The sequence below is a fragment of the Myiozetetes cayanensis genome, unplaced genomic scaffold, assembly GCF_022539395.1.
Source record: "Myiozetetes cayanensis isolate MyiCay16 unplaced genomic scaffold, myiCay2020 scf6-25, whole genome shotgun sequence".
NCBI classification, from domain to species: Eukaryota; Metazoa; Chordata; class Aves; order Passeriformes; family Tyrannidae; genus Myiozetetes; species Myiozetetes cayanensis.
The window spans coordinates 19,880,610-19,904,628 of NW_026087853.1; the positions used below are offsets into that span (position 1 = coordinate 19,880,610).

Here is a 24,019-nt window from a genome sequence, read left to right on the forward strand (position 1 = left end):
TAACCAGTAGAACAAGAGAACTGTGGAGCCAATTTTGAGGAATTGAATTTTTTCCATTGCTTTAAAACACTGCTACTGTAGTGAGCTGTGCAAGCCTCCTGCCAGGGAACTGAGGATAAAGCTGATGGGAGGAGGCCATAACCCCCAAACTGCTAGGTTTGTGGAGGCCCTAAGGGTGAGTCTCTAGGTGTGTGATGCTTGTCTAAAGAAGGACAGTGGTAGCTCTCAGTGTGTGATACTTATCTCCTATGAGTCAGGCTAGGCCCTCTGTGCACACACCCATCACTAGCCAGAGAAGGCCTCTTAGCAGGGGTGCACCTGAAGCAACCCCCTGCCCCATGCCTAAATGACTCTACAAAAATCATCACCTTCAGCCTCTGAAAAACAGCATGACTGTGCAAAACCAGCACTCCACACACACACAGGGGAAGCACCAGAAGTGTTTCTAAGGGTACATAAACTCACTGGTTATGTTTCATGGGCTTCTTTTCCTCATCAATCCCCGATGGACCAAGACACCAGTGATAACAGTGAGGACGGCAACAACAACAAAGTCTGTCAGAGAACTCCGAGTGGTGACTATGAACTTCTTATTCTTTCTCTCTTTTTCTTTCTCTCATTTCTGTTACACATTTTCCTGGGTGATAGCTTTATGCTTTTATATTGCCATATTATGGTAGACAATACAACCAAAACAGCTACATACCTGTTTTCCTTTGCAACCAAATTGTTCTAAAACAAACCATATCTATCATATCTGTAAATACAGGTAATCTACTGTTGATTTACTTTTATTCACCTCAACGGATTTATTAGCAAAAATCCAAAAGTTACTTCTGCCTTGTGGGGCAGGCTGTAACACCAATGAGCATTAATTCCTTGTTTTTCAAAACGTATAAATGTGAAAGGTTTTGAATGATCTCAGAACCCCCCACCACCAAGAAGTCCAAGACAAAGATGAACAAACGGGATGCCACTGGATCCATTGGAGGTGACTATCTTCTGCTTAATCTCTCTCTCTCTGTTCTCTCCTCTGTTTTCTATTTATTTCTATCTCACATTTTATTGTTAAGTACAATCTGTACTAATGACTTCAGCATATGGTCTTGTTTTCACCTTAATTCCGGCAGAGGTATCTCTCAGTAATTGGATCACAACACATGGACTTCAAGTCCACATGCCTCGTTATTGCCACACGTTCATTAAACCCTCATGCTGCACTCTCCTCACAGAATTTACACTTTTTATGCTAATTTCAAATTTTATCTTTCCATTTTATTCTAATTCTGTATCCTCCTGGAAAATTTAGAACTAACTATATTCCCAGGTGAAATAGAGGATCATAAAAAAAATTCTAAATAAGCTTCTGAATATGATTTTTTCAGCTAAAAATGTTACTTGGTAAACAAAGGCCATTTATCTTTTTATAATGGCTATTGCCTCAGTGCCTAGAAGATAGCCATTTAGAAGAAAACATTACTAACAGCTTACAGAAGACACCTCTCCTGCTACCAGGGTTATTTTTTCTGTAATCCAAACACTAGAAGTCTGATTCTGCCCTTAAGATCATGAGTCTTCCAGCCTTCTGTCCAGCCAAATGACAAGTTTATCCTGTTGCAGTATCAGTATAAAATTCAACGTAAGGGAAAGACATTGAGTGTGTAAGGCAGGAAAGAGTGATGACTTTAAGAAACCCAAAGCACAGAAACAAGAATTAATTTGAAACAGTTACCTCTTTGAGGCAGCCCATGAAGTTGTTGCTTACTGGAGAGCCAGGTAAATCAGCAGTACTGGGGCTCCCTCCCACATAAAAGAAGTCATCTGAGCCCAGCATGGTGTAGTCCTCCTGTGTGTAGCCCGTGGTGGTAAGGATGCCATCCACAGAGATTGTCACCTGTTTGAGGGACACAATGGACAAAGAAAATCCCAGCAATGACCTTACAATCCTGAACAGAACAACTTACCTCCCCTATAATTTTATGTTGGTTTTATTAAGGATTTTGTTGATATTTGGTATGTATTTTTTTTAGTTCAGTGAAGCTCTATTTTCTGGTCTGATTTTCTCACAACAGAAATGTTTCAGCATCTGCTTCTCCCTTTTCTGGTTCATCAGCACTCTCAGGCTTACCCACCAGCCTGCCCATCCAGATGCTTTCCATCTATTCAGGCCAGAAAATGGAACTGTCCTTGAAAGAGATTTCTCATATTAGCTGATTTTATGATTGATTAGAATTTATTTTAATGATTACAGTTAGTTATGGTTGTTAGTAAAAAACAAAACAAAACAAAACAAACCACTAATGAAGACAAGGTTGGTATTTTTTATTTTTTATGCTTCTTTTGCTCATGGCACACTGACGATCATGCATTCAGGGATGGGGGGAAAGGGATCTCACTTTCAATACATTATGGATGTGCATGCCATGTACCTAGAGAGACACACACCCACCACAAAAAAAATAAAATAAAGTAAAATAAATTAAAAACTAACTCATAACCAAAATATAAGCAGAAAATAAAATGAAATAAATCAAAATAAATCAACCACACACCAAGTGTGATAGAAGCAGAGATGAGAAAGAAAAAGAAAGAAGAAAAAGCGTGCACACACTGCACTTTGACATATCATGCCAATATATCTGAGGCCCAGAAAGATGATGGGAAAAAAGTGAAAAGAGAGGGAGGCAGAAGGAGAGGGAGAGAAAACCATTTCACACTTGCATGCAGTAAAAAATAAAAATACCAAACAAACTCCATAATAATCAAAAAAACTCAAAACCAAACAGAAATATCCCGAAAATCTCTAACCACAAACACATGGAGGGTGAAGGGTGACATAAGGAGGGGAGGGAAAGTAGTAAGTGAATTTGATGTATTTTGCTTAGATGTTGTTAGTGGTTTCAAGGGAAGATGGAGGAAAATAGATCGAGGCCAGGAGGTGAGTCACCAGACGTGGACATGCCATGCAGAGTGTGTACTGAAACAAACAATCGGCTGAGCTCCTGTTGGCCACGCAGGTAGAGGTCAGAAAGAGAGAGAGAAAGTGAGAGAGAGAGAGAGCAAGAGGGAAGAGGAGGAGAGAAAGCAGGAGGGAAGTGGGGGAAAATCAGGAGAAAGAGGACAACTCTGGCCAGTTTGCCTGTAATAGCCATTGCCACAACAAAAGAGGGAGAGAAAAAGAGAGCCTTCACCACCATGGACTAGAGGCCCTGCAATGGTTCTGATCTAGAAACCTTTAGAGTTAAAAAAACCACATAAACCAAAAGCAGAGAAAAAAAAGCAAAATTAAAACAAAAGCAAAAGAGAGAAAGCTAAACTCAAAACCAAGGGACAAAAATCCCAACAATTTATCACTGGAAAGGAAAAGAAGAACTAAAGACATAGGTGAAGAAAACAATGAAAGAAATGTCCAAACCCCATTTCCAGAAGAGTTGCTTTTGATGCTCATTTTTCTATTCAAAAAGAAGAAAGAAGAAAAAAAAAAAGGAGGGGGGGAAGTGTTTTAAATGAAATTAAAATAAAATTAAAAGAAGCAGTAAGTATAAAGGAGGGGGGAGAAAAAGAGGGGGTAGGGGGAGGAAAAGGCAGGTAACACACGGCAAACCCAAAAAAAGAGACAATAAGAATGATATCTACCAGACAATGTAGTTTGTTTACCATAGCGTGTCCAATGCCTGAGTGCTTTGCGGAAAAGGGGGAAGAAAGGAAATTAAAAAATCGTGAACAGAACGATTGTTAATTAAAATAACTAAAAGCAAAGATGAGTCGTTAGGGTGTTAGTACATTAGTTGGTTAGTAAAAATGACACATTGCATGAATGGTCTAGTGTTAGTTTTTCAAAAAAAGGTGTGGGGCACCTGAGACACACAAAGTGAGAAAGAGGACAATATGACCAGGACTCTATGGGGATCCATGCCATTTAGACTGTAAAGAAAGAGGGAGCTGCCTTCTCTTCCCACCCTGCTATTAATTATTAACTTCAACCCTCATACACATTTTCCAGATCTGAACCAAAGTTAAAACAGTGCAATACTTACTCTTCAAATGCCCATCAAGGTGCTTCCCTCAAACAAGAACCTTACTCTCAGAGATGTACACACACAGTACACAATTTGTCCCTTCAGCACAGTCCCAACCATGACTCCATTCTTTCGCCCACAACCACCCACCTACATTCCTGCTCCTCTTCCAAGCTTCACTACCCTCAAGTGTTGCAGAGTATCACAAGCAGACCAATATTTCCTTTGGCTGGAGTATATAGACGAAGAGTCCAAGACTCTGAGTCTTCCTTCCAAGTTTCCCAATCTGCAGCTTTCTTTACAGCAGGAGAGTTTGTAACTTTCAGGAGAAGCACACAACAAAGCCTGCGTTTGACTGTGTGCCTTGCCTGTAGTTCACTTCTGTCATCCAAGAGTATAGGAATCGAACCTCTCCTACTGTAGGAAGAAATGTGTCGAGGAATTGTGTAGAAAGAATTGTGTCACTTGTGTCAAGATAGAAGACTGACAAGATTTAGCATCTCTCCTATTATACTGCATCTGTATTATGGAGGAGCTAGGAGAATTTACCAGTCAGTTGGTTTTAACAGAATTTTGCAGATGCTTTGTTAACCCCTCCCAAGGCATGCAGATGTCAATTGTTTGAACCTACGTGTTTCTTGTTTGCTTTTTAGCAGCTGAGGAGCTCAAGATCTTTATAACTGATTTTGCATTGAAACTAGTTTCAATGTCAATAGGAAAGGGAAGTCTCTGCAGGGTCCAAGTCCTTGTTCTATAGTGGCTTAAGTTGGCATGAACTATCCTAAATTACACAAGCAGGTTTTATGCTGCCTCATGTACAAGCTATCTGCCCACAAACCTCAGAGTTGTCCATTGACTAAGGAAGTGAGTTTGTGAAGACTTTGGGGCATTGAGCATAAAGTCCCAAGGTTATTTGCCTTTGGAAATGAAATAATAATAATACTCTGTACTTGGGTACAATGAGCACAAAATCCTCAATTCTTAATCAAGGAAGTCTCACTTGCAGCAAAATATTGTGTTAATAAATCCATTTTATAAACAAGGGAGTCGGAGTATGGGATGGGGGGAAGAGCATGCTAAAAATGAGATGGAGTGTCAGCAGCAGACCTGAATATAGACATGGGAAGTCTGACCTTCAGTCTCCTCTGCTTCTCCTCCTCCTCCCACCAGACCACACTGACCCAAACATGCTCTGAAAGCCCTGGTAAAATATAGCCATGATCCCATTTCTAAGTAAAGGTTTCTCACAAGGCAGAAAGAGGGCTTAGTTTTAACTGAAATAATAAGATAAATAAACAAGGAGATTTGCTTTGACATTAACAATCACTACTCAAGGGAATCTGTGGATTCACTTCGTTTGTCTCTAAGGAGATTAACCGCTGCGATAGTCATTTGATCTAAAAAAAAGTAGCACTTAGTACTCTCCTAGCTTAGCTACAAAACATTTAACAATTCCAAAAAATACCGGGCAGAAGTCCAACTATTTAAAGTTCTACTCTAATTCTAGAAACAGCCAAAAAATTATGCAAATCCTCCTCCCCCTTCTCTCAGCCCCAAAAAAGCAGAGGAAAAGACGAGATGGCTTCCTGAAGCTGCTGGTAGACCATTTAGCTGGAATTGCTTTAGCTTTAGATCATATTCTTGGAATTTCTTTCTTTTTTTTTAATTTCATTATAAAGAGAAATATATTTATCTTCAGTGCAATATTTCCAATCAATTACAAGGAGGCTACTGATTTTCTTATAAAGCCTTAGCATTCAGAGGCAATGTATTTTGTTGGGTTTTTTAGTTTGAAGTGGGTGCTTTTGAGGAAACATGAGCACAGCTGGAAACAAGACTTTCAGGTGAACTCTATTGTGCTGCAACATTACAGGTGAATTTATGTCAGGAAAGACACAGGGTAGTTAATCTTTTACATACAAAATTATTTAGGTTATACAAAATTATATTCAATGACAACATTCAGGACTATCAGGATTGCACTGCCTCAAGGCCTCATGAATTCCAGTTTCTGAGTAGTTTTAGGTTCTTAGTCAATGTCTTAATCTTGAGACCAATCAGGAGCTGAAATGGAAGTATCCAGTGAAAAGATGACTGAAAAAACAAAAGTCCAGTCTTACTGATATTTTTTTTGTTGAACTGTATTTTGTCATGCTTATCTATATAATTGGAACCCAAATCACCTCTGCTAATTATTTTTAATTTGACTTTAAGACTGCCTTTTCTTTGGAAAGAGCACAGCCATCTCATTAAAACATCTCACTCTTGTCCACTCAAGTTGGACGCTTTAAGAATTCAGTATCACTTAAAAACATCCATAGTAAACAGATCCAAAGGATTAAAAGTTTGAGATGCTGCTGAATTGGCAAGGGACTCACCTGCTTTCTAGTAATTGCCAAAGTATTGCCCTGGTCTAATCAAAGATGAAAAGGCATAGACATAGCTCCATTGTCTTGGTCCATTTCCATGGACTAATTAAAAAATCACTAACTAAAAGATTAAGACAAGAATGTTACAACTTTCCATCCAGAGTTTTGTCTGTGGCCCTTCACTTTTTGTTTCTTCAAGATCCAAACCAATGCTGGCATGAAGCAAGGATTCATCTTGCTTCCAGCACATTTTCCCATTGAAATTGATTTCCAACAAAAAATAAAAAGTAAAAAGTATGATTAACTAAAATTGGCCAGTAAGCTCTGCTGGGATATTCAGAGATCAGCTGTTCTGAAACTAGCTAAAAATAAAAATAAAACCCCCAAATCAAATAAGGCTATACATTCTGACCCTTCCAGACTGACAAACCTAGACCAGTTGGTACATCTCCCTCTACTGTACTGATCAGAAGGTTTTAACAAAATAGGATCATTGAGACCCACCCACTGCATAAGAAATTAAATTTGCATCTGCATATAAAGTATTGAAAACAGATTCATTTTTTCCATAGGAAAGAATCCTGGAGTCTCATGATAGTTTGATGATAGATTTTTTGTCAAAGACCCAGACACCCTAAGCATGTAGAAACACAGGGATTTACATGGGAAAGACAAATAAAAATCTTCAGCCCCAAACCCAAATATTGAAAAGAAAGATATGAAATCCCCATAACAAATAAATTATCCACTGACATCTGCAAGTAGAGACTGTTTCTGATCCCTGGTGATGATTATCCTATATTCAAAGACACATTTATTTAGCTACTGTAAAATGTTACCACAAAAGCTGTTTTCACAGCAAATTACATTATATAAACTTATATAAAGCCATTAAGGGTTGTGCTAATATTCACATTAATGAGAAAATAAATAGGTCATATTTTATTCACAAATCGATTTTAAAATCTTAGTTTACAAGCTATTTTTGCTGCCTCTACCAATGATCAAGACAGAAATAGCTCCTATTCAGAGTGTAAACCTCATTTATCATGCAGGGGATGGGCCTTAGTGACTTGATATATTTACCAGCTTTCAGAGCAAGGTTATTTAATTTTATCTTATCTATTTATGTATGAACTTATATTTCATGAGAAAGGCTTTGGGATCTTAAGACTAGCCTACTACCAAATACATCACCTGATACAGTTGTCTGCTTGGAAAAGCAGCATGTAGATGTGCAAAATTACAGTGGTAAAATCAGTAAAACTTTTCCAAAGTGGAATTGTAGGATGCTGGATTGATCTGGGTTTGCTTGGGATTTTTTGATGCTTCCACTTTTCCAGTCCTCACAGCCAACAGAAGAGTCTCATAGGCAGAGACACAAGAAATAAAGTAAAATCTCATTATAGAAAGAAGAGGAAAAAAATCAGAAGAAGAGAAGAACAGAGAATCAAGAAGACTCAGAGAGACTCCAGCCAATTAATTCCAAAGCTATAAAGTTAAATTAATTACACACACACCCACCAGCCTGCACACCTGCACACTCACAGGCATACACAAAAGAAAAAGGAAAACAAAAGACTTCCAGAATTAGAATTGTGACATCATGGCAATGGTTAAACCAATTAACAAAACTGAAAGAAAAAGGAGAGAGGTATAGAGCATTGGCTGTTGGAAAAAGGCTCTCTTCCCACAGTAATTAAATACAACAAGAATATTACTGATAAGATTGAATCATAATTAAGGAAATAATAAAATAAAAAAGGGAGAACAGAAAAAGAAAAAAAGGAAAAGAGAGATGAAAGTAAAGTTATGTTACAAGTTTTTATTATTAAATCAAACTGAAAAAACACAGAAAATTAAAAGTGGAAATGAAGATATTGCGGCAGGGATAAATTCCCATCAAATAATGTTTTTTCACTGTCTTCTAGGTACCAAGATCTAGCATAGGTGGAGACACTAGCAATTCCACTGAGCTTCCCCATTTTTCCAGCACTCTCTCCCATCTGCCTGTCCCAATAAAACAACACAAAATTCTCCCCAGCATTTTCTCCCGTTCACCATTACCTGCCGCAGGTTGCGTGTCACTTTAACGTCGTGCCACGCGTTGTCATTGAACTTGCCATTGACCGGCTCCACAATGGCCTCAAAGGCCCCAGACCCCAGGTTAATGACCAAGGACACCGCACCGTCTTTCAGGGCCAGGTTGACATAATCCGCCGACTTGCCGGTGTGCAGAATGAGCCCGTTGCGTTGCCACGTCTTGAAGGAGAGAGTGATCTCATCGCTGCTGCTCTGGATGGGGTTCTGCGACAGGTCATAGCACAGGTATTCGGAACCACGGAAAGTGGCCATATTCTCATCTCGCGCTGGAAAGGAAGGGGGAAAAAAAACCTATTCAGCAGTCAGCAAAGAAAAGATTCAAGGTTGTCATGAAATCTCTAAGCAATCCCACAGCACTGTTTACTGTACAGCTGTATATCATGGCACGCTAATGACTGTACAGATCCTTTTCTAATACGACTATCAAGAGAATTAACTTCAGGGTCCTCAGTACTGACAAATTTCAGTGCTGTGTTTTCAGTTTCACTGCAGCATTGTCATCATAGGGACCATTCAACAGTATGCAGTGAAATCTAGGAAAAACATTTAAGGACTGCTATAAGGCCCTTCACATCCTTTTTGGGAAAATGATGGAAATCTCTTCTATTCTCAGCACGACCACCACGTATGTGTCATTTTAAAAACCCTCACCATTTCCCAAAAATCAGCATTTAGATTCAGCATTAATGCCAACTGAATTTATATTAACCCATCCGACAGGCAATTTAAGAGAGACATCAGAATATAATCCTGATGGAGCTGCCCCTTTCTTTCAACTGAATGAGAGACCAAGCAGGCAAGAGAGCCACATGAAGTGTCCTATAGATTCCTTCTCCAACAGTAGGAGGGAAGTCCACATAAAACATTTTGTCCATAGATGTGAGTAATGTTGCTGGTAAACATATCTAAGAACTTTGCCTGTCTGATCACCTTGTCGAGGAAATCTGTACTAGACAAGCACATCTTCTTTATATGGCAAAAATAAACATGGGAGGATTATTCACGGCACATGACATAAAATATTTCCTCATTAGGAAAAAAAATCTCCTATGTACATTAAGGAAAGCCAGTGCACTAATTTCTTAGCAACTGGAGGCAGCATTTGAATATCATGAAAATCCTCTGTGTGAGCTAGAAGTCTGCTTCCCAGTACCTCCTGTTCCAGTCCTTCAAAGCCAGTTCTGTTGCCCTATTGCACTTATGTGACTTGAGCCAGCTGCATACCCTGGTTTTGTCCAGTGAAAGAAATGTAGGACAGTGATAGGAAAGCTTGCAGGAGGGCTCTCTGTAGCCCATTCCTACCAGTGCCATCTGGGGGAAAAGGGTCCCCCCACTCAGTAACGCAGCACCTTTCTGACTTACAGTTGTGAAAGCAAGTCTGAGCAGTAGATAGTGGATGCAGTCAAGCTATCATTGCTTAGAAGTTACTGCATAAGGTGGGTGTTGGTCCTATTTCCATTGATATTAATAGTATTTTTTTGCTTCATCTTGTCTCATTTAGTAATCCTAATACAGATCAGACAGAATTTATTAGTACAAGACTGAAGGGAAAATACTTGCTGTCACAGCCATTCTTGGAAAATAAGTACATAGTAAAATCTATGCCCTCATAGCATAAAACAATGGTGACAAAACACTAGAGTGTTGCACCTTGTACATACATCATTGTCAAGTGATAGATCTGCTTTAAGCAGGACTTTTAGGGCAGTATGTGAGTTTGTACTTAAGTAAGCAAACCATGTGTCTACAAACTTCTGCAAGCAAACAGGAGCCAAATTACTCCATGCAGCAGTACATGCTGGGAGCCAAGTGGCTCAAAAGCAGCTTTTCAGAAGACCTGAGGTTCTCAGCACACGTCAGCAGCATTTGCCCTTTCAGCAGAGGCCAGCTGCATCCTTGACTGTATTAACAAGAATCAGCCAGCAGGTGGAGGGAAATGATTCTTCCCCCAATGGACACTTGTGAGAACACATTAGGACTGCTCTGTCCAGTATTGAGCTCCCTCATATAAAAATGGCTTCAGCGTACTGGAGTGAGTCCAGCAAAGAGCTACCAACACACTCAAGGTGCTGAGGTAGGTGAGGTGTATGGAGAACCTGAGAGAACCAGGTTTGTTCTGCTTCAAGGACAGACAACTCATGGGAAATCTTACTGTTCTCTGCAATTACTTAATGGGAGATCATAGAGAAGACAGGGCCAAATTCTTCTCAGAGGTCTGTGGAAGAAGGATGAGAAGCAAGAGATACAGAAGAATGTTTTATCCTGAGGATTGTTGAACACTAGGTAGGGCCCAGAGAGACTGTGAAATCTCCATCTTCAGAAATATTAAAAACTTGATTAGGCACAGTCCTGAGCTGCCTGCTCTAACTGGACCTTCCCTGAGCTAGTGGTTGGACTACAGTCTCTGGAGGTCCCTCCCAAATTATTTGGTTCTGTGATTCTATTCCGAATACGTTTAACTACGAGCAAGAAGTGTTGAATGTTTGTGTCAGTGTTAAACCAGCCTAAGCACAGAGGGCTGCTATTGATTGCAGTTCTGGAAGTCAGAGGCAAGCACTTAACAACCCTTTCCCACTTTGATAATTCCCCTGCCTAGTCACTCCTGATCCATCAGAACAGAATGTGTTACAATCCAGTTAGACACACGCTCCATGTACCCGTGGGAAATTCCCATCAAATAGGCAGTGTTTGAAGGCAGGAGTCAAACACAATCATTATGGCTGAGCCTCTTCCCCACAACCACAGATTTACAAAGTACTGAATACATATTTGTCGTCTTTGGGAAGGGGGGCATGATGGGTTGATTGTTCACTCAGTACTAGAAATATTACTAGGGCTCATTTACACTTTCTCAGTCACTTAGATGAAATCTTACTGATGTACTCAGTACAAGGGAGGAGGCCAAGAGTATATGAGAAATCTAAACAGTAATTTAGAGCAACTACTGCAGACTCATCAAAATAGAGCAGAGCAAATTCAAAGAGATATTACTCTGACTTGTACCATTGGTTTTAATACAAGGTGCCATCAACCCACCTCTGCATGCAACTACGTCATCTGCCTGTTCCCTCCAGTTATCTGCTGCTGACCCTTATCACAGATGGGATTCTGGAACTTATCCATCTTTGCATCCTTTCTGTTCATGGGACAATGTCATTTATTTTTGTTTCATATGTTGCTATGGGGATTTTTTCTTCCTTCTGTCACTGCTTTGGATAGGCGTGCAAATTTGCAGATCACCACACACCAAAATCTCTCTGGGGTTCACTGGGCAATCCAAATTCATGCCTGTCCCCCACATGTCTCATAAGCATAACTCCCAAGGTCAACACACTCTCTCTAAAACTGTGTTCCCCAAATCACTCATTCCTCAACAGTTTACCAGTGGCCATATGGATGGCTGGTTTACCAGTCTCATGAAAGTCTTCAGCGATCAGAGCTAAGCTGTGCCCTGAAGAGCTTCACAGCATATTTCTCCATGCTACTACACATCAGCCTGTGTCAGGCCACATGAAAGGCTTTTTACCAAGCATGTCTTCTCCATACTGCACAAACTGTTAGGATGCTCTGACAGACATGACAGCTATGACCAAAAAGCAAAGGAATTACCAGATGTCATGGAGGGGGAGAAGGGATATAGGTTCTCTCCACAGTGAATGAAGAGATAAAAACTCTGAGTAGGCTGCAGGTCTCACAGCATTTCTGTACGCTTTCAGGCACAGTCTGGTGATGCCTGGAAGACCAGAGAGCAGTGAAACACTGTTTATTTGTTAGCTCATGGCCCTTTTGCTGTACATTTTTGAAGGTTCCACAAATTGCACTGTGATATTTAGGGCTGTGATATTCCTTAGGGCTGTGATATTCCTTAAACATTGGTAGTGTACCAAAGAGCTTCTGCACAGCAACACAGATAACCCAGAAAAGCTAAACTCAAGGCCCAACTCAAAGTCAACAGGAATCCTTGGTTTATGTTACATGAAGCAATAGATCAAACCTTGATTTTCCTGTGATGTGAAACCCTGTATATTGTAGGTAGTGTTTACTGGAATTGATGATCTAGTTGTTCAAGCGTGACAATGTAACTGCATAAAATAACATTTACTTAAAATAGAATTTAGGATATGTTTGAAAACTATTGATTTATACATTATTTGCAAGATTTCATTTTCAACTCAGTTAATACTAAACAGATTTGCAAAAATCAGAATTGGAAAGCAGGTTAACACATGTAAACAATCCAATCTTCCATTTCACTTGTAAATATTAATCTAAACCCATTATTTGCTTCCTAACTCTTTCATATAACTAAATTCTCTGCAGTAGGTGGGATTTTCAAAGATCCAAGACCTGTAAAAAATTCCACATTCAGACTTAAACCCTTGACATATTCAAGACTCATAGAAATCACCAGAATAGAAGCAAAACCCAGAATCTTCAGACTTACACAGACCTTTTCCTTGAAAGAATGGAGATACCCATCACTTGACGTGGTAAAATGTTACCCTTTTCTGACCAACTGGTAGCAGACACACCTAGCATATTAAGCAGTTACCATCACCACCCCAATGCAAAGCCACTTTTGCAAGTCTCAAACCTATACCTGTTCAAATCCCCCAGACAATCATCAGTACCTATTGCAGGTTGATAGCAAGAACAGAAACAAAAGCACAGGAAATAAGTACCTAAGCCAAGTTCCTGGCTCTTCTCATCCCTGTTGAAACCTCAGAGCTTGCTGAGTCTCAGGTTCTCAGGAGAGGTAAAAACTGGGGATCTTTCCATGTACTGTACAGCAATACTGCTTGATCAGGAAAGCCAGATGGTAATTTTAGCTTCAGTTTTTATGTGCAATGCTGTTGCTATGTGTTCCTGTCAGAGCTCTTTCTACAAAGGAGGACTCAAATATTCAGAATTCACAGCATCACCAGGAGGTAGAAAACCTTGACAGTTTGATTTATATCTGAGGAAACCAACGCACCAACATTTTAATGGATTTATTCATGGCCACTGAGAAAAATCAATAGCAGACAAAGCATTTGAGTTCAGGAGCTCCTATCTCCCCATCCTGGGCTCATTCCAGAGGTTCTCATCCATTTGTGGAGGGAAACTAACCTCCTATTTTCTCCAGTCCTGCCAGGAAGTCACCCTAGCTAAGATGTGGAGCAAAGTAGCCTTCAAAGTTTTGGATGATACCTGAAAATAAATACTTCATGACTGTGAAGTTGAAAACCAGCAAACTCTAGAAGCACTTATTCTGCTAAGGGGCATGAACTTTAATACTCAACAAAAGCATTTTTGGCCTCAAACACAATTAGGAAATATTTAGAAAAATATAAAATGGGCAGTGACATTCCTGAAGTCTCCTGAAGAAAACTTCAAGTAGCCCTAAAACCAAGAGTCAATTGCTCACCTTCTCACCTTGTGTCATAACCCACTATATTACAGGTGTACTCTGAGGCTCTTCCTATCTTACTGGGGTTTGGTTTACAGACCACATTAGAGCATGTCTTCTGCTAGTGAAAAAAAGCAAACTCTCTACTTGTCTTAAGAAAAAAAATGCTTCCAAAGTTGTCCACTAACCTCAGAATTGTTATCAAAATAGAGGACTACCACTAACCATGGCAGGAGGAAATGAAAACAAAAACAACCCCAAAACCATCAACCTCACTGTAAATCCAGGACATCTATGAAAAAATACAAATGCACTCAAAAGGTATTCTGGATAATTAAGTTAGTGCATTAAAAGATATAAAAGTGTTATAAAATACTGCTATGCATAAGATTTACTTGCACAGAGGCAAAAAAAAAAAAAAAAAAAGCCAGAAGTTCTCACTCTTGCCACTAGTACTGCTGGTTGAATGATGGACCCTCCTCACCTGAGGCCAAGCTCATGGAATCAGTAGCATATTACAGCAGAGCTGGGAACCTACTGTGGCTCTGAACTTACTGCACTGAGGCATGAGTTGTGTTTTCAGCAGCATGACATTTAACACAAGGAAACTATTTCTGATGGGATGACTGGCTAACATCATGATTGCAGCAAGCAATTGAACTGGGTGCTTCTGGGAAGAAATTTTGTGGCAATCTTCCTGTACGGTTGAAATTAACAACTTTTCCAGCTTGGTAACTATATAGCTGGATATGGACTCGACTAAACATCTTTTTGCCAATGCGTATATCTTTCCCTCCTTTCTACACTAATTCTTACACCACATGCAATAGACCTAAAGTTTTAAAATTCTAACTGAGCTGTAGGAAATTTTTTGACCCAATTCACAACAAAGTCTGGAAAGAATAAATTCTACATATGAACCACTTGAACTAAGGGGGAAATAGACTTAGAAGTTGTTCTAGACAACGAGCCACATGAGATCAAAGCATCACCTCCCAAAGGATGGGGCAGCATTCCAGTCTGGGCAAACGCCCATGAACTCTACTAGGAGCTAATTCTGTTCTAGACAGAAGGGTTGTCCTGGGAGTCATCTATAATAGCTATCATCCTCAACAATGTTACAGAGAAATGAACAATTTATGTTTCAAGTCACTTTCACATGTATTTGATATTCCCTCAGAAGTTAGGGGAGGAGAAACTGTACGTCAAACATCACATAAAATAAGTCCACCAACACCTCTGAAGGACAAAAAAGGTGAACAATTTTCATCACCCTCTAAAACAGTTGTCCAGAGACTGACTGTTAAAACCTTAATGAAAACCCTTAGATGCAGTCAAAGCAGCTCACCCAGATTCATGTTATTAAAACAAAGCTGGATAGTTTAGTAAAAGTCAGGCTGTTATTTTAAAGGCATGGTGACAGACTCCAGTAATAGCTAAACAGCAGATTACTGCATCCTCCATTAAGCTGTCGAAATCCTCATGCTGCATTCCTCCTCTCTAGCCTTTGGACGGGAAAAATAATACATACAAATAGTTGATTTTTTTTCTAGTCTAATCATTCTTCACACCACCTGATTGAATCAGTGACACCACTCGTCAAACTCATTAATAAGATCCTGTGGTTTCTCCCTCATAAACACAATTTTGTGCTCTCAAAAGTCAAAAGCAAATATTGGTTTGAAAAGTCTTGCAGAGCTTATTTAGTTATTTAAATGCATTAGAAACAGTGCACAAAACATTCATCAGTGCATGAAGCACCTTCCAAGCATTACCAACAGTGATACTGATATGTGAAAGCTTTGACAGCCATATCACATCCTGCATTTATACTCCACAAACTGTAAAGTAAGAACATGTAAGTCATCTTAATGTCATAATGAGATGACTGAACTGATTGCATTGATGAAACCTTAGAAAAACAATATTACTTCAAGCCTCAAGGAAATTATGGAAATAAATTTTCAGAAGAAAAAGAATTTTTACTGTAGGAAAAAAAATTGTCTGTAAAATCACAGAATGATGTTATAATGGAGAAAATTAAGTACTCAGCTGAGTCCCACAGTAAAAAAAGTCGTCTCCCAAATGCTTACTAACTTTAAACCATTCTGGCTAATGTTACATTTTTCAGAAATAGTGTCGTTTATTGTTTTTTCAGGCCACTCATTTTCACCTAATACGTAACTTGGAAGCAGAGAAGAATCAGCATAACAATATCAGAGACAGTTTAGGTAAGAATTAATGGAAGACAACATTTCTCATCACATTTAAGAGACACAGAGAGTAACATTAGCCCAGGAGCCCACAGCAGAGGTGAGATGAACTCAGCAGTCAGTGCTATTTCAGTGCCAAACTCAAATTTGCACGTAGTGTAGCTGCTCTGATCTTACAAAAAAAGCTCTTTCACTTCTCCAGTAAGAGCAAAGGAAACATTAATATTACACCAGAGAACATCAAGTGCCTAGCATGAATCATGCCCTCTCTGCCATTATCTGCTGCTTTACACGTTACCCTTTGAGTCTAAAGGAGAATGCTTGCTAAAAGGTCCTCAAATTTAAGCCCAGAAGAGATCAAGGAGACTTGGCAATACAATGAGTGTTCAGGGGTTTTTTGTCAAACTTAACTAATCTATTATTTCCCTGTGCAGCAAAGCTGTTAATGAAAACAGGAAGAAGAACTGCTTTCTCTAAAGATATTGCATGAGAGCTCTGGAGCTGCAGGTTCCACTCTGTTTGTGGCTGCCTGTGTCCTTGAATGATGCTCTTTGGGCTGGCTCCAAGACAGAAAAGGCTCTGACCCATGGGATTGCAAATCTTGTCTAAGAGGTCCAGAACCAGCCCTGCAGAGTGACTTAGCTCACCTGATAAATTTGGACCACTGTACAGCAGAGACTGAGAGCAAAGGGAAGGAAGAGGGATAACAATGCCTCAATCTTTAACCAAAAAAGGATACATTTCCCCTAAGGCTCCAGATCCTCAAAACAGTTGACATGTACTAAACATATAAAGCAGTTTCCATATACCACTTTCACATACGTGATAGAGCTAGTAGTCTGCTAGAAGCATGACTGCCTTAAATTTCTAGAGTATGCACCTATTAAATATATAGTTGAAGTTCATATCACCTAAACAAAAATATATTCACATAAATGAAAGCTGTTTTGCTTCCCAACACTGGAAATGTCCTCTTCACTCAACAGTACAGTGTTGTCCTTTAACAAAATCTCTTCTGAGAGGAAAAAAAATAAATCAGATACATCACACAAAATCTCCTACTTTGTCCACATATTTAACACAGAGATTATTTATACCTAGATTTGTCAATAATGCAATCCACAGATTCCCTACAGACTAGGTAAACCATATTTTCTGTCTTTTTCTGAAGGGAAACAGAATGTGTTCCAATACCACACAAAACAGCTGAAAAACGCAATCATAAAGACTTTTTGGCAAAACTGTTTTGATGACAAAAGTATTAGTACTACAATAATGAAAATTAATAAATAAGATGGTATATGTCTACAAAAGATTATAGCATATGGTCGGAAACATAATTTTTTAAATTGATCACCAGAAGTGATCTAAATGACAAACTAGAGGTGTGGAAGTCAGAACACAAGCATTTTATCCTCAACTTTGCCACTGATTTACTGTGCAACCTGAGGCACTTAATTAACCTCAGCTGTCTCCATCTGTACTACAAAGAGAACAAAAATATAGGTTAAGTCCTTGAGACCTACAGGAAAAGAACGCCTATGAGTTTAATAAAACTTCTCTGGAAATCAAGAAATGTTCCATACTTGTGAGGAAAAGCCACATGCCAATCCAGTGTATATGCAGCGTACAGTGCCCTAAGCATACTCCTCTCCACCTATTTTTCAATGTTTGCTAAATACAAACAACTGTACTAGTAACAAATGCCATACTGGTATAAGTGTATGATGTTTCATTTTCTGTCAAAGAAACAGTAAAATCCAGGTACTGATCTGACTGTGGCACTGTATCCCTAGAGCTGTGCTTATTATTTATGCCCTGATCAACTGGACAAAAGGACTAAAAAACCAATCCTGTGACAATGTCTTCCCTAATGCAAAATGAAATTTAACAACTTTGGTTTACATTTCCTTAAAAATGCATTTCTTAAAAAAATGGAGCTCCATTTTAAAATAAAAGCATGAAACATGTTCATTTTGAAATGAAAGAAGCTGAATAAATCAATTTTTAAAATAATTTGCCTGAAAGAATTTGATATAGTCATATATCACAATTTGTTTTGGTTGGACAAAGTATACTTCTTCTCATTTCTCTGAACAATTTTTCTACTCTCCCAGCTCCAGAAGGTAGAGAAAAAGCAGGGTGTTGCTACTAATTCTGTCAAAAGATGCTATTATGATGACCTGGGCATTAGACTACCTCTATATTCCTCACTACTAAATATGGGTAAGAACAATTTTTTATGTAATTCTAATGTATTTACTTTTTCTTATGCTTTATTTTGCTCTGCATTTCTTACAGTTTTCTTATTTTCCTGGTGCATCATTCTAAAACTTAAGGATGCCAGTCTCTGAATACACCACCCAGTAGAAATGTTTCCTTACAGTCTGAACATTCAGCAAAGTGCAAACTGACAAGAGAGAGAGAACGTCACAGCACTATGAACATAAAATTCAAGCTCTAATATATTCACCAGCCTTGCTCTCACATAGACCATCTCTACTGCTGGGTTGGTACCTGGCCCATCTGCCCCTCTTTGTAGAGCACACATGAGAGAACAGGAGGGTAAGAGTGTGCCAACATACAGCTAAGCTCTCAGTTCATCAGCTTTTTATCTTATTTATCTTATTCTTAACCAAAAGTGCTATTGTTTTATACATACCATGTTTGTTTTTTTTTTTAATGAAGCAACAAACAACATTAGATTCACCCGCTGAGAGATTTACTCTTTGTCAGTAGCAATCTATATCCAAATTGTAATTCCCAGTTCCACATTACCCTTACCCTTCTAGCCTATTAAAAATAGAAGTCGAACCCCAAATATTAATCTGGATGCTAAGTATTTAGACCTGTTTATTACTGCATGCAGATTCAAGAGCACCAACGTTCAGCTAATGAAACAGGGTGCACTTGTGGCAATTTTGTTCTTTACCATACTGAAGACAAGGTCTTTCCTAAAATATTCTGACCTTAGTAAAGAGCCATAGAGCCATACCATTAGGAAGAAGAATATTAGGTAGATATCACAGTCTTCCCTACATCTGTGCTATGATTAGTCCTGCTTGAGGAAAAAAAACAGGGGGACTGTCAGTGGGAGTCTTCCAAGACTGATGCAGGAATGAACAAAAATTATTTACACCAACACTGAGAGAAAGTTGAAAAGTGCATTCAGAACAAAAGCACATGCAAGGAGTCCAAGAGAAGGAGAAATTCCTGCTTCCATTGAAGAGCAGTATTTTAGAGAACTGCTGTAAGAATGCAAGAAAGGGGCAGGAGGGAGAGAGGCAGCACTGCCAGAGGTCAACATGTGCACTGCTGCGTACCCGTGGGGCTGTGCTGGCAGTAGCCTTCCAGCAAGCGTCGCGCTTGCTGCTGAGCAGGGAGCCCCTTGGGCATCCTTCCAGAGGAAAGTGGGAGTAGAAAAATAGTTACCACTAATCACTGTAATAACACAATAATGATCCACAAAATTATTCTTTTCAATACCAGCGAGCAGTATTGAGAGCCATGCCCATGGGAAAGGGGAGACACAAAAGAAGGTGAAAAGCAAAAGTGAAGCAGAAGAGAGACGAGAGCAGAGCAGAGCAGTGCGTATCACAGAGGCTGCAGTAATGTCAGCTTCTCACAGCTTCTGTATTACAGGAGAGTGTATTTGTGCAGAACCCCAGTACTGCCAGGATCACAAAATACACTGCCAAACACTACTGCTGCCCTTCATTTATGCTCGTTGTGAGACATCATTAAAACCATTTATGGAAGTAGCAATATCCAAACCCAATTTGAGGCAGAACAATTCTTCTCAAAACAAAGCCATGGGCAAGAGACTGTTACAAGCTGGCAGAGCAGCTTTGACCAGTAATTATTTAGGGGCAAAAATGTGTGCATTTGTATGCGATGAGAAACAGGCTAGGCTTCTGCTATGTCTGTACAGCAGCCAGGGCAGTGGACATATATATGCAGTATAGGCAGGACAGTTGCACAGCGTGTTTCTGTGAAAGGCAGACAAAGTGCATCTGAACAAACACAACATACACACATAAAGAGGAGGTGTGCCCTTTGTTACAGCACAGAAGGAAGCAGGCCATTAGTGTGAAATTATTTACACAGCTGAGGGCAGGAATGAAATGCATCGCCCTCATGTAACTTCAGAGCACCCACACATGAGGACTTACATGCACACATGTGTACACAGAAAAAATGAATGCATGTGTGCCTTACCCAGCTGTAAATACTGGAGCAAATGCACACAATTTTAGAGTATAAGCATAGATATCCAGGGTGTATGAGGATGTGAGCATGGTGGAAGCGTACCGAACTCTGGCACGGTCACAGGGGCGAGAGGGAGGGTGTGCCGGTGCTTCTGGCGCATGCTCCAACTTCATCCTGGGCTTTTTCCCTTCCTGATTTAGCTTTTTTTCTGCAGCAGAGCAGACTCCATGTCTACAGGGAAGGTGCTTAATGAGTCAAATCCAATCTCTCAAACGCCTTATCAGTTGTGGACAGGCCTGTTTCTGACAGCTGACCTTTCCCACTGCACGCTGCTGAAAAACCCATACACCACAAACAATTAACACAATGCTGAAAACACAAAGCTGAAGGAAGGGAAGACTGTAGATCGTTACAGACAGCACTACATCAGAAGGAAGAGAGTGATGCACATAAAAATGACAGAAAGCATCTATTCAAGGGTTTCAGTCCACCTTATTTTGCCATGCACACGTGCTTTATTATAGTCTTTACAGCTTGGCTGTAGCAAAGCCATGTGCAAAAATAAGGCCCATGTAAAATAAGAGAGGAAAGCACAGAGAACAGGGAACCTTCTTGTGAGGTATATCATGACATTAGCCCTTGCACAAATAAATACATGTCTGAATAAATATATGCAAAGCTGATAGAAAGAGCTAAGTTCCTTACTAGAAAACAAAAGCACATAGAGCAGAAAAGATGACGAAAAGTATCAGCCTGCCCTCTTATGCCTCTACTGTTGTGGAACTAGCTCTTAAGAGAACATAGATTAATATATTTGCTAAAAGAAATAAACTGAATATGCCTCACATAAAAAATCAAAAATAATAAAATTTATCAAGTAGTCCATTATAAATAAGACAAGGAGGGCCATCCCATGAAGAGTGTAACTCCAGTTCCAAGTAAGCAGGAGACTGCTTCTCTTGGGAGGCACAAACACCTAAAGTGGACAGTCCAGGCACCTGTCCAATAGATTTGCTGCCCAGGAAAGGCTCAAAGAAAATCTGCATGTTCTCAGCTCTGCTGCCACCTCAGCGTGAGACTTGGGCAAACCATACACATCACATTTTATGAAATGTCTCTTCACTATCACAATTTTCTACAATAGCTACATGCCACCAGCATGCTTGAAGATCAAGACTAACATATTTCAGATTTCAAGAGCAGATCCCAGGCACACAGAATTCACATGCCAGTTTGGAAAAGCAGACATCCATCTTTTGTGCAGTACTCTCCCTGTATGTGCAAAAGAGCATGGCCTATCATTATCAAATGTTTTAGGGTTTTTACTATTATGGCATTGCAATAGCAGAGACGCTGAAAGGGACATGCTCGTTGATTTTAATAATTCCTTGCATGTTCAAAGTAGGAGCTAGATGACGCTGAGGAAAGTTCACAGAATAAAAGTTTGCCAGAAGCTTCACAGAAGTCATCTGGACACAGCACCTAATTCATCTAGACACTTGTACACTAAAAGATTAGACACTTGAAAACTAAGCGTGCATGAAGATTTTGCATGCAACCCATATAAGACTGACATAGGAGTGGGTTAAAAGGTACAGAAAGTCATTTAAGGTCAAAGAGTGGTAGAAGCTTAATAGCAGTGCAATAAAAGTTTCAGTTTTGCATCTCATTCTGGTAGCAGTGATGATGAAAAGAAAAGGTGTTTAGGTAGAAGTATTCCAGCTAATCACCAGAAGCATACACAATCTCTTCAAACATCAACAAATTTAAAAAAATATATATATATATATATTCACTATGGTGGAGTTTTTTTGTATTTAAGTGAAAAAATTACACTGTGATTGTAATTCTTTTGTAGCTATTCCCATGTGGTGGAGCCCCTGGTGGTCTAGGGGGTAAAGGCGCCGCGCTATCACCGCGGAGACCCGGGTTCGATTCCCGGTCAGGGCCACTCCCGGGCAGGTGGGGCTCGTTAGCCCTTAAAGGCAACCCACCTACGTCCTAAGGATCTCGCTGCCACCGTCCAAGCTCGCTTGGCCCCGGCAGATGAACCTTAGGATTAAAGGGTGGGCTCAGTTCCGCGCACACTGTGTCTCACCTAAAAAATCCAATGCGCAGGCTGGAAGGTGGAAAGACCTTCCCCGGATCTTCGCTCGCGAAGACTGGCCATTATTATTATTATTATTATTCCCATGTGGTCTTTCAATATATACATATTATATGCATTTATTTCAATGTAATAAAAATTGATGCTTAGTATATATGGCAATTATCTTTAAATACTTATCAGCTCATCTGTTTTCATAAACTTCTGAAATTATCTATGCTATTTGGAATAACAGATAACAGCTGTTCTATCAGTTCATTCAAAATTAGTAACTTCATATCATCAACAAAATAACTTTCATATCTTGATGTGACAGTGCCAAAAATGAGCCCAGTTGCTTTCATTAGATCAAGCTACTGGGTAGCACAATCTTATTAAAGCCTTGTACAAGTTATCAAGACTGGATATCAACTAAAAACAATAAAAAACAACAGCCAAACCAGTGCTTCTCTTCAGTACTGTAAGCCAAACCCTGAACTCACCGGCCTTGATAAAAATAAGGAGCAATTTTATGGCAATCAGTGAAGGCATACTGTTGGATGTAAGACAGTGATCATGCTGCTATCTGTGTTCATGTTATTTTTCCTAAGCCTGTTGCTAGAAGGTCAGAATTGATGTAATTCTTACTCTTACAAGCAAAGCCCAACTGCTATAAAAATTACTTTCCAAATCTCTCTGCAGGAAATGTGACACTGTCCTTGTGCTACAACTAGCACTGAAAAACCTGTGTTTCTCTTTCAGTTCAAGAAGGTGCTACCATTATTTTCCTGGAGATGAGTTCACCCTGGAGGATCTTGATTTCTGTGGTTTTGGGGTTTGAGACTCAATTTCTTTTTTAACAGCAAAGGCTCTTATTTTAAGCTAAACACCAGAAGTATTTGTATATTTTATAAATATTTTCCAACTCCTGTTTTACTGAAGTGTTGTCACTTTTCCTCACACGTTAAGAACTCCATTAACCCACCATTACTGGGGTCTTGTCATTTTCGAACTGAAAATTGGTCAGAGGTTTTAGGAAGGGATGGCAGTTTTGGTCAAGACCTATAGGGCAATCCCTTGTGTATTCCTGTACGTGGCCAGCATGAAGCATCGTTGAAGCCCCTGCTATGTGAAAAGCATCACTATTTTTAAAATAGTAGACAATTCTGAAAATGGACTCTGCCATTTTGTAACCTCCTGTAGTGGGTTTCTGTGGTTGCCTTTTGGTAGCTTCTGTTAGAAGTTGCTAGAAATTTCCCCTGTCTGGTAGAGCCAATGCCAGCTGGCTAAAGGATGGACTTCCTGCCGCTGGCCAAGGCCGAGCCAATCCGGAGGGATAGTAACACCTCTGTGATAACATATGTAAGAACAGAAGGTTGTGGTCTAGAAAGAATTCCAGCCAGGAAAGAGCAGAGTGAGAACATGGGAACAATAAGGTAGACATCAAGGTCAGTGCAGAAGGAGGGGCAGGAGGTGTTCCAAGTGCCAGAGCTGTGGTCCCTGCCGCCCGTGGTGCAGACCAGGGTGGGGCAGCTGTGCCCCCCTGCAGCCCATGGAGGAGCCCATGCTGGAGCAGGTGGATGCGTGAAGGAGGCTGTGACCCTGTGGAAGGTCCAAGTTGGCGCAGGGTC

The 24,019-nt window shown here is 39.8% G+C and overlaps 1 protein-coding gene across 9 annotated transcripts in view; it reads right to left on the reverse strand.

Annotated features, from left to right (window-relative positions):
* NRXN3 (neurexin 3) overlaps positions 1 to 24,019 on the reverse strand; it is a 996,573-nt gene that overhangs the window by 718,031 nt on the left and 254,523 nt on the right. For 7 of the 9 annotated variants that reach the window (XM_050335880.1, XM_050335871.1, XM_050335872.1 and 4 more), the window contains 2 exons: positions 8,456 to 8,757; positions 1,733 to 1,894 (listed from right to left, as the gene is read on the reverse strand). In XM_050335880.1, coding sequence (XP_050191837.1) covers positions 1,733 to 1,894; positions 8,456 to 8,757 — 464 coding nt within the window. Of the gene's footprint in view, positions 1 to 1,732; positions 1,895 to 8,455; positions 8,758 to 13,173; positions 13,246 to 24,019 lie in introns of those variants that run through there. The other 2 variants (XM_050335881.1, XM_050335870.1) reach the window with 2 other exon arrangements.